At 44.1% G+C, this 15820-nt stretch overlaps 1 protein-coding gene across 1 annotated transcript in view; it reads left to right on the top strand.

Moving 5' to 3' along the window:
- The window catches only part of ANKAR (ankyrin and armadillo repeat containing), a 1392657-nt gene that overhangs the window by 80781 nt on the left and 1296056 nt on the right, over positions 1-15820 (top strand). Inside the window, exon 3 of the mRNA XM_086955361.1 lies at positions 869-1306. Within this exon, the coding sequence (XP_086811487.1) occupies positions 869-1306 (438 nt within the window). The remainder of the gene's footprint in view (positions 1-868; positions 1307-15820) is intronic.

Raw genomic sequence — 15820 nt, forward strand, 5'->3', positions numbered from 1 at the left:
ATCTTTGCATTGGGGCTGTAAACTTTCAGAACATTCTTGGCCAAAGCATTTCAGACGCTTTCATATCTGTGAGTTTCGGCGGCAGTAGCGGCTGTGTGCTGTGCAGGCGCTACACCTCCCTGCACTGCCCAGGCGTCCCACCCTGCGCCTGGATGCACTCGACGCCGCTCATCGTTCTCTATTGTAGGGGTGTTTCCTGCTCTTCTCATTCTGCCCTTTGACTGTGGGCAGGGGCCAAGTGTAACAAGTGCCTGCAGCCTTCCACAGCTCTTCTGTGAAGTTTCGGACCCATAGCTCTAGGCCAGGAATTAGCAGATCTGAAATTTGCAGGCTGGGCTCCAGCAATTTGATTGCTGTGGAGCAGCAGTACCCTTCCAATACCCTGGCCTCAACCCTGGCAATTTCACTCCAGGTCAATGGGGTTCATAGTGTACTGTTTATAAAGGAGACTTCTGTGACACCGCAGCCACCCACGGCCTAACTAAGAGATTCTGGGGTCAATTTCTTTGTTACCTGTTACTTTACGTCTGCAGGCACCTTGAGGATGTCTTAAATTGCATCTATGCCATTCCTTATATCATCACAATGTACCTTGTGTAGTTTACTGTATAGTTTCCTCTGTTTTTACGAAATTCAAATAATGATAAAAACATGTTTAATAGAGACATTGATTGGTGCAGCACATCGAAACGGCAACATTATGGTAGCAAAGGGATGGCAAAAATAAATAGTTGTTCTTAACTTCAGGTTCTTTTTTAACCATCACTTTCTTTCTAGTCATTGTTTAAGCCAGTTTAATTATCACAGTTATCAGTTGACATGTGACATAAAATGTATTAGTTTAATTATTGCTTTAATTATAATTCAGGGCTTGTAGATATATCGAAGGAAGCAGACTTTGAAGGTGCTTTTGAGAAGAACATGAATGAAGATCCAACTTATCAACCAAACAGTCCGGAAGAGGTAAATATGTTCATGGATTTTGCAGAAAAGATGTCCATAAAGATGACATGTTATACCACTCGGGTTCAGCAGTTTGACAACCTGTTTACGTTCGCCGGCTCCTACACAATTTCTAATATTGTGAGACCCACAGAAGAGCAGATTGATTCTGTCACATACCAACGACTGCAGCAAAGGCAAAGACTCCATCAAAAAACTGTAACAGAATACATTGAGAAGAAAGCCGAAATACGGAAGCACATTGAATACATCAAGTTAATCAGCTTTCTTGCACCACTACTTGTTGCCTTAAAGAAAAAGGCAAAGGTTCCGGTCCTAGATCGACTTCTTCAACCATTTTCAGGTATGTTAAGAAATATTATTTGTCTTGTCTTTTATTTTTTTACAAGAATCCACTTTGATGATTTTTTTTTCATGTTCCCTTTAACCCTAAACGTATTTATTTATGAAGGCAAATTTAATCCAGGCCATCGAAAACCCAGGATGCGACCCCGTACAGGACTTTTCACTTTTAATTCACGTGGATGCTACACACAATTTCTGATTAAACATATGGCTGTGCCAAATGAGCAATACACTACCTTTTTACTGGTGACCCGTCCTCCCAATGTATGTGTGGCATATCTGTTGCATAATCTCATACACTCTGCCTACACAACTAATATGTTCATTTTTTAGGTCATGGCTCTAGACGGCGCACATGCCTGTCTCGAGCCGCGATATGCTGCATCTCCTTTTGGGCTTACAGCCCGCCCAGAGGCTTCAAAGTTGCTGGCACCATTGTCACTCCATTTTTCGTTCCGCCCCATTCGTGAAGGGCATGCATACATCATGCCTCTTCTGGTCTATAGCCCTCCCTGAACGTACCACCCATCTACTTTAAAACCTACACAGCTGTCATTTTAGGGAATTGCTTTAGGACTCCTTTTGTACTTCTTGAATGCTTTTTACAAATGTTACCCCGCAAGGTCAGTGCAACTCGGCTCTGCTCCCCGTCTAGTGGCATTCAAGATGGCCACCACAGCAGACGAGCTTGTTATCTGGTATTCCTAGTATACAGCAGTTTAGTGTTCATATTATTATTGCTGGCTAATGAATCCATTGAGTTGATTTGCCTTCACAAACTACACCTTATATTGTTGTTTTAGCAAATGTCCGCCCTCTAGCCCCAGGTGAAGGAGAAGATTGGTCCTATTTGAGAAACAAATCCTTGCATCTTGTAAATTCTAAGACTGGTGTAAATCATAATTTTTTGTTCTCAGAACTTAAGATGGCACGTAGGGTCAGATGGGTAGGACCTACTGAGAAATCATTGGAGGGAGATTGTATTGTCTTGACTTTTAGGCCCCCGGGTTTGGTGAGAGCTATAATCGATAGGCTGGCCGATCAAGCCGTGGATATGTCAAAGGTTTTGATACTACCTCTGGGCTTTTTCTATCGGCTCCCTGCATGGCGATCCAATCCAACAGAAATAGAGCGTCAAACTAGACCAAAACAGCATTTGCAGTTCCCACAATGGTACCATGCAAATCGCTTTGATGCCTTGAGTAGTTTAGCAGAGGTTGATTGACTACAGTTAGAGAGTCTAACTGAAAATGATGCCAAAGATATGGTTATTACTCCAACTTACTATAGGAATATTGGTGAGTACATACTCCCTGCTGACCCTTGGGCAACCATAGTGATTTGCAGTTGTCCTATAATAAAGAAACGCAGGACCCAATAATAGACAGCGAGCGTCAACAGAACACTACACAAGCCGGTCATATAGTGGAAGAGAATAGGTCTAGTAAACATTTAGGCCCAGTAAATGACCAACCTGATAGACGTACTCTCCGCCTAATTTCTTGGAATGTGGCAGGTATTTCGCGAAGGCTATCAGATGAGGTGTGGACAGAGTATATTAAATCCTTTGATATTGTCTGTCTCCAAGAAACTTGGAGCAGAAAGGATCTTTTCCTAGACGGATACAATTCTTCAGTCGTCCAGGCTGAACCCTCTCTGGCTGGGAGGGCAAAGGGTGGTTTAATGACCTCAATCTCGGTACGGTATAAGTCACTAAAGGTAGAAAAAATAATGGCTTCCCCATGGTACCAACTGACTTTGTTTACTAACTTGTTTGTTGTCCCCTTGCTTTTAATGAATTGGTACTATAATATTTTTGATACGCAGACATCATCCATTATCGATTCTTTGCAGGTAGAAATTGTCAAAGTGAATGAAAAAATCTTTCCTTTGTGTATTATGGGGCTGGGGGATTTTAACTGCACTGTATGTCAATATAGTGGGAGCAAGGCCTGCGGGTTACTTGGTATCAATGAACAACCTCTGGCACATTTTAAGCATACCATATAGGGTGATACATTAAATAATATTATCGTGGCAAACAATCTTTGCATGCTTGAAACATTGACCAACACCCCAATGGTACCTATTCCAACTTTCCAAGGGGCCAGGGGATGTATGAGTGTAATTGACTTTACATTAATTTCTAGCAGATATGTTTACCTTGTTGATGATTTCAGGGTAGAACCAAACCCTGCCAGCGATCATAACCCCCTTGTTCTATTGCTGAGCATTGTAGCACCCAGGGAAAAGTCCCGCGAACAACCAATAAAATATAACTATAACCAAGGGATAAGGCTGAAATGGGACAAGATTGATCCGAAAACACTGGAGTAAACGATTTTTAAAGCCAATTTACCGCAAGTAATGACTTGCTTGATGGTCACATCTGAGCCAGAATTGATATTACAGAACTTTGAAGTTCTCTGTAAGAGTGTGGCCACAAATTTGCTTAAACCTGCCAGGAAGGGTAGCCTCCCTGACATTAAATGGTTTAATGTTGAATGTTCCGCAGTGCAAACATCATTGAAGAAGGCATTACATGTAGTCCTACGGGATAAAGAAATGGTTAAGAATGCAGGAAAAAATTATAAAAAAGGCCATTGTAAAAAGGAAATTAGAATTGAAAAAGCAGGCTTGGGATGACCTTGAGAAAGCTACTGATCTGAGAGACAGTAGGATATTTAGGGAGGTTATAAATCGCCCGCTTTTCAGTAACGAAACTAGAACCTTGGTCACACACATAACTGGGGAGGTCTGGGAGGCCCATTACTCTAAGATATTTAACCCAAATGGCATATTATTATTAAATGAATGTGAGGATGAAGTCCCTTTTAATATGCAGACTGCACAACAGCTTAGTCTATCTCTCTCGTTGGGTGAAGTGGAGGAGGCCTTGAGGAAAGGTATTCTTATCAAGGCACCAGGGCCTGACTCTGTACCTCTCGATTTGTTTGGGCACAAGTTTGGGCACCCCTGCTGCTTAATGTCTTTAAGGCGACTATTGTGGGACGCATCCCATCATCTTGGAAAGAGGCTGTAGTTGTGCCCATTTTTAAAAAAGGAAATAGAAGCGATACCTGTTGTTATAGGCCAATCTCCTTAATAGATGCTTCTTGCAAACTATTGGGGAGAGTAATACTGGCCCGCCTGGAGACATGGGCGAATGCCTCTGGCATTATTGTGGACACCGAATATGGCTTCAGGAGAGGCAGGGGGACCACGGAACAGTGCCTCAACCTGGCCATTATTATGGGTAAGTGCATAAAGGCCAAGGGTGTTTCAATTCACCTGGCCTTTATGGACTTATCCAGTGCATTTGACACTGTGTGCAGGGGAAAACTGTGGCTACTAATGGAGTCTATGGGATTTGAGGAGTCGTTGGTCACTTTGTTGCGTAGACTGCATGCTGCTACTTCTGTAGCTATTCGATACGGTCCAGGTGGTAAAAAAACTGGGCCCATTCCCTCAACTAAAGGAGTCCGCCAGGGCTGTATCCTGTCCCCTTTTCTGTTTTTAGTATACACAAATGGTGTAGAACAATTTTTATTGCAACAAGGTTTAGACTTTCCCAAAATAAATGGCAAACACATACCTTTATTGTCTTATGCGGATGATACTGTGTTAATGACCTTAACAGCAAATAGTATGCAAAAATATCTGAACGCTTTTAATGAATTCATGTTGGGATTAGGTCTTAAGGTTAACTTTACTAAATCATTCACAATGGTTTGTGGTCCAAATAGAACTAAAACTTGTAAATATATTGTGGACAACATGGTCATTGAGAAAGTCCCAAATTTTAATTATTTGGGAAATCTTCTCAATAAAACACTGAATTGGGACTATTTAATAACAACCCGGCTCCAAAAGACAAGTAGATCGATAGAGGCCCTTTTCCGCTTTGCAAGCAAACTAGGTCAAATACCAATAGCGGAACTTAAGACGTTGTATAAATTCAAATGTTTGCCAGTAGCGACTTACGGGGCAGGGGTATGGGGATACCACTAAAGTGCGCAAATACAAATTATGGAGATCAATTTTTTAAAATGCCTTTTATCTATTCCAAATAGTTCTCCAAATACTTTCTGTCATTCCAAGGTGGGTTTAGACTTCGTGAATGATAGAATTCATGTGTCCCCTCTGCTCCTATGGGGAAAAATATGGATTACAGAAGACCTGCTGTTTTCAAAAGAAATTTTAAAAGATTGTGTCAATCTTGATAAAGCCATGAAGATACCATGGTTGCGTTATGTAAGGGAAACATTTTATAAAATAGATCTGGGAAATTTTTATGATAATCCTGATTCTATTAAACCAGACATGAAGATGATCATCAACAATGCATATCATACTGCGCTGGGTCTGTCCAGACAAGATAAACACATATCAGACCAAGTAGTTATATTACAGCAACAGTTTTATTTGTCTTTCACTACACATACACAATGGCGTTTTTATTTGACTAGATTTCGGTTAAAAGCACTGCACTTTCTAGTTGCCTTTCCTAAGCAAGGGGGTTGGTGTGAGAGGCTACCCCCTTGCCCATGTAATAATGTAGCCCAACAATGCACAGTGCCCTTTGTGCTTTTCTGTACGCTTTATAAAGCTCCAAGAGATCGCTTGATCAAACCTCTCCTGCGGGATATTCGACCTTGTTCATATAAGGAAGGTTTCGAGTATTTGAGATCGTTATCAACTGCTGCTATATGTAGTTCTATGCTCAGTTTTATGAGATCTGCTTTTTTAATCAGGAATCGCTATGAACTATGAATATGTCCTACTGATTTTATGCTTTTGATATGATATATTGTGTATTGTGCTTCTGCCTTTGAAACTTTGGTCATGAAATACCATCTGAGATTCGTATGTATGAAATTGGTTTAAATCCACTGCACTTTTTGTAGCTGCCTTGCTTAAGCACGGGGGTTGGTGTGAGAGGCTACTCCCTTGCACATGTAATATTGCAGCTTAACAATGCACAGTGCACTTTGCGCTTTTCTGTTCGCATTACAAGGCTCCAAGAGACTGTTTTATTAAACTTCTCTTGAGGGATACTTGACCTTGCATATATAAGGAAGTTTCTGACATTTGAGATTGTTATTAATTGTTGCTGTATGTAATCTTATGCTCAGTTTTATTAGATCCGCTTTTTATTTAGGAATCACTATGAATTATGAATGTGTTTTACTGATTTTATCCTTTTGATATAATATATTGTGTACTGTGTCTTTGTATCTGAACCTTTGAACATGAAATACCATTGTGACTTCTATGTATGACATTTTTAAATTGTATACGTTTATGATTGTTTTCTGAATCAAATAAAGTTCCTTAAAATAAGATCCTTAAGGGCTCTCCTGCCCAGATTTTTTTGAATCTCTTGTCTCCCTATGTTCCGGCCCGCCCTCTACGCTCATTGGACCTTGAACTTGCAGTAGTCCCCCGGTTCAAGCTTTGCCGTGCTGGTGGCCGCTCATTTCGAGTACGAGCTGCGGCTCTGTGGAACTCCCTTCCTTTAAAGATTCGTGCTCTTGATGATCTCTTTTCATTTCGTAGAGCCATTAAGACCTTCCTATTTCCCTAAATTGCTTTACCTTCTAGTCTGCCACTTCTTTTAGCTGTGTTATGTTGTTACCTTGTCAGGCGCCAGGACGCTCCTTTGCTGGAGCAGCTGTGTGCGTAATAAATGCTCATAACATAACATAACATAACATTTGACCTGACTTGACTTGATTTAAAAAACCTTTGCAAGTTACAAAAGATAAAAATGTACTTATTTAAAAGAAAATAGAGCCCCAATTCTTTATAGTAAAAGACCCCCGGTTCCCCCGATTGCCAGAGGTCTCTTGTAGTAGCCCTGCCGCCAATACATTGATGGTGATCCCTTTGGGGCTATTGTGGTTGTGTCCAAGTTAAAACATTTTTTTGAGTCCTGGGGTAAGCCAACCTGTGTGCTAAGCCCCTTTAGTGAGTTTTTTTTTGTTGTTTTTTTTTTTGGGGTTCAACCTGCTTTATTGGAGTAAACAGAGTATGGTACACAGCTTGGTCCGCCTACAACCCGGAGGCTGGCAGCAAAAGTTATGAACAGTACACAGCCCAAAAGCCGGCATCCCGGGGGCCCGGCGGCGTATAGAAAAACATACATGATGCTGGTTCTGCAGCCCGGGGAGTAGGACAAGCAAGGATGAGCAGCAGTTGAACAGGGTTTTGTAGTCGAGAGATGAAATCCCTCTCCTTTATTTTTTTGTCAAACAGGAACCCAAAACTTCCCAACTCAGGTAACAACTTCGAGGCCGTATGAGACTGTACGAAAGTGCCAATGAAGAGTGGTGCAGCAAGGTGGGTCAGGCAGGCCGCAGCCCATGGCGGAACTGATGTCCAGGTCTGTTATCCCAGTGTGGTAGAAGTCGGCAAAGGTGTGTCCTATATAGGCAGAAAATAAAACGGGGTGTCACCCAGCAGGAGTGTGAAGCGTGCTGTGAATGCAGAAAAAGAGAATATTCATGCCCAAAGAGGAGGGGGGTGTGGGTCAGGCCAAGATAGGGCGGCCTTGTTCATTCAGGACGTTGCAGGGGCATGAGAGCGTATGGGGACGAGGAGAGTCAGATGTCGCAGGAGGTATCAATGGGTTGCGATCCGGGAGGGATGCCAGCGCGTTGAGGAGGGGGAGGCAGGTCGCCCGAACCTGCATCGTCATCCGGGCGCGTGAGCAGGTAGTGCATTAGAGGTTCCCAAATATCCCTGGGCCTGCAAGAGCGGGGTATCAATTCAGCAAAAGTGGTATGCTGGTCTTGGCAATATGTCAAATCTGTAAGCCAGTCCTTAAACTTGGGCGCTCTTCCTCTGCCCCAGCGGCAAGCAACACGTCGCTTGGCTAAGAGCAAAGCGGTGTCAACAAATTTCCTGCACCCTTTAGGCATTTGCATTGTGTATCCGAGGATAGCGACCAAGGGGTCTGCGGGCACCGCCTCACCCACCATCTCCGCGATAGCCTCTACAACCAGCTGCCAGTAATGAGCAACCTGAGGACAGTCCCATGCCAGGTGTAGGAAATCAGCATGGTCAGCACGGCAGCGTTCACAGCGGTCGCTGTCAGCCAAACCGAACTTATATTTCCGAGTCGGAGTATAGTATATCCGCTGAAGGAATTTGTAGTGAATAATTTTCAATCTGCTGCTAGCAGAGACGCGAGAGGTGAGCGTGCAACAGTATTTCCACTGCTCATCGGTAATGTCGATGGCGAGTTCAGCAGACCAGCGCAACCGAGCACTAGAGACCGGCTCCGGAGCAGCATTACGGATTTGGCGGTAAAGACCAGAGACCAAGTGGGTCCCGTCTTGTGATCCCAGCAGGAAGTGCAGTGGCGCTAGGGTCTCAGGTTCATTGGGATAATCAGGTAAGATGTCCCGCATCCCCGCACGCAGCCGAATGTAGTAAAAGAGTTCAAGGGAGGTGTGCGCTTGTGCTTTAAAGAACAGTTCCTTAGTCTTGAAACTACTCTCGTGGAACAGGTCGCCCCAACAGGCGATGAGTAATTTATCACATAGTTGACGGAAACCTCGTTCCGACAAGAGAGATAGTTGTGGGTGGTAAGAAAGTGGTAATTTGGGAGAGTAGGGCATCGGGCACGACAGGTGTCTAGCAATGCGGCGCCATGCATCTAATGTGCAGGAAACTGAGGTGTTCGCAGTGGTGACGGACGTCTCAGGACAGTGCAGTAAACCGTTGAGTGGTATAGGGTGCACGATCCAGTCCTCCACCGCTATGTGCGGCATAAAAGGAGTTGGAGCCATCCAATGGTAGGCAAAGTGTGCCTGTGCACATTGGTAGTAAGTTTCAAAATCAGGGATGTCAAAGCCTCCTCTATCGTAGGGGAGGGTCAGCGTCGACCATTTTAAGCGGGGGGATTTGCCACCCCAGAAAAGCCTGCGCAGCTCCGTGCGGAGCGTCCTGAAGAAAAAGGCGCCAGGGTAGTAGGGGATATTAAGGAAAAGATACAGGAAGCGAGGTAAGATCACCATTGTAATGAGTGAGGCTCTCCCCGCCATGGAGAGCGGCAATGTAATCCACCTGTCCACTGAAGCAATTAATTTGGTCATGGCTACTCCATAATTGGCACGCAGCGTCTCATCTCTATCGCGAGATATGCGAATCCCCAAATATTTAAGATCATCGCTACACCACTCTAGTGGATAATCGAGAGGGAAGACATGCACTGCATCCGTGAGGGGAAAAAACTGCGACTTTGCCCAATTGATGTGGACACCCGATACTCCTCCGAACATTATGAATTCTCGAAGCAGGGGATTGAGATGTGTCTCGAGATGTTTAACATATAATGTGATATCATCAGCATATAGGGACACATCTATTTGCCGCTGCAGACATTGCACTGCCCCCTCTCGGTGTAGCTGCCGTAAACGACAGGCGAGTGGTTCGACCGCGATGGCAAAAAGTAGGGGAGAGAGCGGGCATCCCTGACGGGTGCCTCTAGTAAGGGCAATAGGTTGTGACAGGCGGCCATTGATTAGTACCCTCGCCGTGGGGTCCGTATACAAAAGTCGAACCCAAGAGAGAAATAATTTGGGGAAACCCATGCTGGCTAGGACCGAAAACAGGTAAGGCCATTCGATCGATTCGAATGCCTTAGTGGCATCCAGGAACACGGCTGCGACAGGGATGTCGGGGTGAACCGTGCGAAGCAAGGCAAAGAGGGTGCGAAGATTATGGGACGTAGACCTTCCCGCCACAAAGCCAGACTGATCAGGTAGGACAAGCCTGGTCATGAGCAGCGACAGTCGGGTGGCTAAGACCTTGGCTAGTATCTTGACATCGCAGTTTAGGAGGGATAGTGGACGGTATGAATCACAGGTGGCGGGGTTTTTATCCGGTTTCAGAAGGGAGGTGATGACCACCTCACGCATAGAACAGGGAAGTATCCCATTGGCTAGTGATTCCGTGAAGACCTCGCGGAGCACCGGTGCCATTATGTCGACGTAGGTTTTGTAAAATTCGGCCGGTAAGCCATCGAGCCCCGGCGCCTTGCCATTTCGAAGGGACATGATGGCCTCACGAACCTCGTCTAGCTCGAAAGGAGCCGCAAGAAACTCCCTGTCCCCATCGCTGAGCCAGCACAACAGCCCCTTTAGTGAGTTAGTTTGATGACTCTAATCGTTTATCCTTTGTCTGGATGCCTGCGAGGAGGACCGGCCAGTTATTTTTCTTGTGGAGGTTGTTGTTGATGGATCCCCTCCCCTAGAGTTTTTGCAGCTTGATCCATAAACCTTACTAGTGCAAGGTTTAAATTGGTGTTCCTTGGGCCAAAGCAGGCCAGTACTGCCGCTCTGCAGGATCATATTTCATTAATGTTCCAGCCTTTCTGTAAAAGGGACCTTTTTTTCTTCAGCGAGTTTGGACACAGGCATAGGATGTGTGTTATGTCTTCCCTATGATTACCACAAAGTCGACAGTGTTCCTGGGTTTTACATTTCGCTCGGCGGAGGACGCTTGCCACGCCACAGTCTTCGGAACAGCATTATCCTGCTGTCAACGAACGCCCAACAACCTGAAAAATTATCCGGGGGATTAGATCATCAATGCCCGTGTACATATATCACTCTTCCCCTTTCACAGGCCTTTGAGATTCTATGAGATTCTATCTACGTGTCGGACCTTGCAAATGTCATCAAAGCATTTGGGATGAGCCTGACCTCCTACGCCGATGACACCCAATTGGTACTGGCTATCAAAGGGGACGGGGAGGAAGTGGCCAATCGATTCACGAGAGGAATGATGGCAATAGGTGACTGGATGGCCACGAATTGTCTGAAAATCAATTCAGAAAAAACTGAAGTGGTCATCTTCGGTCACCTCTCCCCGGGCTGGTCACCTGTCTGGTGGCCACCATCTTTCGGTCCCCCGCCGAGTCCAGCTAGCAAAGTGAGAAATCTAGGTGTCATCTTCGATGCTGGCCTCAATTTTATGGCACATGCGAATAAAACTGCGGCTTCAGCTCATGTGAAATTGAGAATGATTAGGAAAATACTACCTTTCCTACCGAACACGGCCGGGAAAACACTGGTCAGCTCACTAGTCCTGTCCTCCTTGGACTATTGTAATGCTCTATTCTTAAATGCCCAAGTCCGAGTGACAAATAAGATGCAGTCAATCCAAAATGCAGCCGCACGAATGCTGGCTGGGATCCCCAAGTTCGTACCAGTTACAAACATCATTAGGGATCTCCATTGGCTCCCGATACGCAGCCGTATCAAATTCAAATCGCTGTGTATTGTTTACAAGTCACTCAATAATCAAGGTCCCCACTTTCTCAAACAGAATCTTCTCCATCATGTCCCAACCCGATCTCTTCGTTCCTCTATTCAGAACTTCTTGGCTGTGCCTTGCACTAGAACAGTTACCTGGGGCGACAGGCGTTTCCTGGTTGCCGCCCCTAGACTCTGGAACACCCTTCCTGCACATATCCGAGCAAGTCCCTCCCTGTTCACATTCCGCAAACAGCTAAAGACGTGGTTATTTGACCATTAGCCTTGTATATCTTCTTTACCCCAGTTGCTGATCCATCCCTTAACTAGCGCCTTGTATATCTTCTTTACCCCAGTTGCTGATCCATCCCTTAACTAGCGCCGAGACGCCCACGGGTATTCGCCGCGCTCTACAAATGTCAATAAATAAATAAATAAATATGAACAAGGGAGTGCATTCTATTAATAGCAGTACATCAATTTCTGCTATCATTTTCCCTTATAGTCTCTCTTACATCGCCATAAATCTATACCCACGTTACCTGTGATGGACCTACTTTTCAACCGTTTGAACAAGTAGTCGCCTAGAACTAAGCGTACATCCCTGACCTGTATCTCTAAGGTTACCATCCAAGCGATCAATATCTTCTATCAAGTGTATGGCATCATTGCAACCTCACATTCATTTTTTTCAGGTACTATATTCGGATTGAGTGGTGATTTGTTGACCTCCCTTTGAAGATATCACCTTCCCTGATGTACGACTATGAAATATAGTCTTATTTATATACCATCGGTGACTCCTGAAGAAGGCGTTTTCTGCCGAAACGCGCGTCGAGTTTTCTAGTGTTTTCCAGTAATTCTGACATTGATTTTATGTATTTTTAATTAGATTGTGTAACCTGTGTATACATGCTGCTATTTATTTCTGTATAGGTTTATTTTGTGTATATATATGCCACTTCATCATATAGTCTGATTTATGTTCAGTTTCTATATGATTTTTAATATGACAATTAAAAACATGTTTTTTATATAAATTTGTATTCCCTTGATTGTTCCCTATACGACTGGTGCAGGTTTATTGTTCACCTCATTGTTTTACGGCCTAGGTTTTACTCACATATGTTGTCACCCTGCCCTAGGAGTTTGGATTACTACCCAGGGGGTCCTTGTTTTCTTCACACTTATGTTGTTACCTTGTCAGGCGCCAGGACGCTCCTTTGCTGGAGCAGCTGTGCGCGTAATAAATGCTCATAACATAACATAACATAACATAACATAACATAACATAACATAACATAACATAACATAACATTTGACTTGACTTGACTTGATTTAAAAAACCTTTGCAAGTTACAAAAGATAAAAATGTACTTATTTAAAAGAAAATAGAGCCCCAATTCTTTATAGTAAAAGACCCCCGGTTCCCACGATTGCCAGAGGTCTCTTGTAGTAGCCCTGCCACCAATACATTGATGGTGATCCCTTTGGGGCTATTGTGGTTGTGTCCAAGTTAAAACATTTTTTTGAGTCCTGGGGTAAGCCAACCTGTGTGCTAAGCCCCTTTAGTCAGTTAGTTTGATGACTTTAATCGTTTATCCTTTGTCTGGATGCCTGCGAGGAGGACCAGCCAGTTATTTTTCTTGTAGAGGTTGTTGTTGATGGATCCCCTTCCCTAGAGTTTTTGCAGCTTGATCCATAAACCTTACTAGTGCAAGGTTTAAATTGGTGTTCCTTGGGCCAAAGCAGGCCAGTACTGCGGCTCTGCAGGATCTTATTTCATTAATGTTGCAGCCTTTCTGTAAAAGGGACCTTTTTTTCTTCAGCGAGTTTGGACACAGGCATAGGATGTGTGTTATGTCTTCCCTATGATTACCACAAAGTCGACAGTGTTCCTGGGCATGATCTCTTTTCCAATTGGGCAGATGGCACGACAAGTTGATCACTCCCATTCTTAATTTTTTTAAACTTAATTTAGTGCGTGCGGTAAAAGGCAGGGTTAGATACCTCTGAGACGTCAGCTGGACGTATGATAAGAGGGTCATCCACTCGTGGCTTCTTCTTGCTAGGCATGCCTTATCTTCTATTGAGGAGAGTTTGTTTGCGCTTATTTTTGCTAGCCTTTTGAATTTATTATGGCTGACTTGTAAGTTCCAAACTTCGTTCAGGCTTAGAGTTTTTAGTCCTCTTGCCCAATATTCGTGCCATGCTCGCCATCGTTTCATATTCAGGCAAAACCATAGGAGTTGCACTAGGCTGCCTTCTTTTGACGACCTCAGTTTGTGACAGCACATTAAGAAGCTCATCAGTCTGGCCAGTGATTGATTACAAATGCCCAGTTCCAGCCTGATTTGGGCTGGAGAAGTGTGTGTTGGTAACTGGAACACTATTCTGTAGATTTCTGCAATGATGTTGTCTAATTGGCCGCTATCCAGTCCTTTTCGCCTCGCTTTCATACGTTAATGTAGGAATGACTTTTGCCTGTGCTGCCTAGAGTGTTGGAGCGAATGTTGGGCCGAGTAGCTTCTTGTGAATAGAGCTGATTGGAAAAGCTAGCGCTGCTCCCTTCTTTTTTTGTTCTTCCAAGTGGATTTTATATCTTCCATTGTTGTTGAAGAGAACTCCTAGGTACTTATGGCAATTGGATTCTACAATGCTTTCAGAATTTAAGACCCATTCCAGCTTTTTGGGCCTTCCTGGACGTACCGCCGGGATTTTGGTTTTCTTATTGTATATCTGGAGCTCGTTCGTATTTGAGTATTTGGCGGTAGCGTCCATAAGTCTTTGCAGGCCAATCTTTGTGTTACTTAGGAGAACCACACCGTCAGCATATAGACAATTTGACAGCTGGAAACTAGCTAGTTTGGGAGCATGAGAGTTTACCTTGTTTAAGGCTTCCGGGAAGTCCGATAAAAATAGGTCAAAAGGTGTGGGGGCCAGGACGCATTCTTGTTTTAGTCCTTTCGTCGTTAAGATTGGGCGTGACAGTCTGGAGCCATCCCCAATCTTATTCCTGACCCATGTGTCCTGGAGCATGAGCTGTATGGTTCTTAAAAGGCCATTTGGGATGTTCAATCTGGAAAGCTTCGGCCAGAGCTTGGCCCTGTCAACGTTTTCAAAAGCGGCTTTGTAGTCTATGAATCCCATATAAAACAGACTGGTACTTGTCTCCGCCTAGTCTATCAAGCAGGAGAGAGTCATAAGATTGACCGAGGTGCCAGTGATGCTTGTAAAACCGGTTTGGTTCGGAGGAATTACCGAATGATCGTCAACCCATGCCTGAAGTGAATTGAGCAGTATCCCAGTGGAGTACTTCACTTCATTGTTGATGAGGGCAACTAATCGATAATTCCCTGGAGATTTTTTGTCCCACCTTTGAGAATTGGCGCAAGGATCGATCCTTGCCAAGAGGGCGTAATATTGTTTTTTTGTAAGATGGAATTGAAGAGTGGAGATAGCTTGGAAGCCCAGAAGGCCGGATCCTCCTTGAACAAAGCGGGAGGGATGCCTCCGGGACCCGGGGCTCCATCCTTCTGACCCTTTTTGATCTGTTTTTCAATTTGGTCCTCCGGGACTGTTCTGTGTACGATACTGCTTTGATGAGTTAAACTCTCTGTTAGTTTTTCAGTTGTTTGACCTTCTTTGGAAAGTTCTTCCATGGTTAGCGTTTTAATGTGTTGCTTTGAAGGCAAATTTGCCGCTTTTGGATCTTTGCTGCCCTATTAACGGGTACTCTGATCAGAAGTGTTATCTTGACTATCATTTAAGTGAATGTGCAAAAAAAAAAGGACACTCAGACTCCAGTCTATTCGACGACACAGCTTTCGGGACATTCCCTCCAAGACTAATGATGGTACGCTAGAACTTCACAGAATTATTTGATTTTATGTCCTGATATAATTTGGCCCAAAAAGAATTCCAGTGATCCCTGCGATGTTCTCTTTTTATCTTCTTCAGTTGGCTGCGGGCTTCTCTCAGTTTGATTATTGTTGGAGGGTCCGTTGGCTTTGTTTTAAACTCCCACCATAGCCGATTCATAGTTCTTTTTGCTGATCGTATTGCGGGAATCCAGGAGGTCGGCTGTTGCACCCCATTAGATTTTGCGTGCATTATTGGTTTTGCGTGTCTGTCTTTTAATTTAGTTGCAAATGTTGTCTAGTTAGCAATTTGATAATCTGTTGTCCTGCTGGTACTCTCAAAGATTTGTTTTGCCTCCGTTGTTACCTGTTTACTAACTGAGCACT

This window comes from Lissotriton vulgaris, chromosome 2_1, assembly GCF_964263255.1.
Source record: "Lissotriton vulgaris chromosome 2_1, aLisVul1.2, whole genome shotgun sequence".
Classification (NCBI taxonomy): Eukaryota; Metazoa; Chordata; class Amphibia; order Caudata; family Salamandridae; genus Lissotriton; species Lissotriton vulgaris.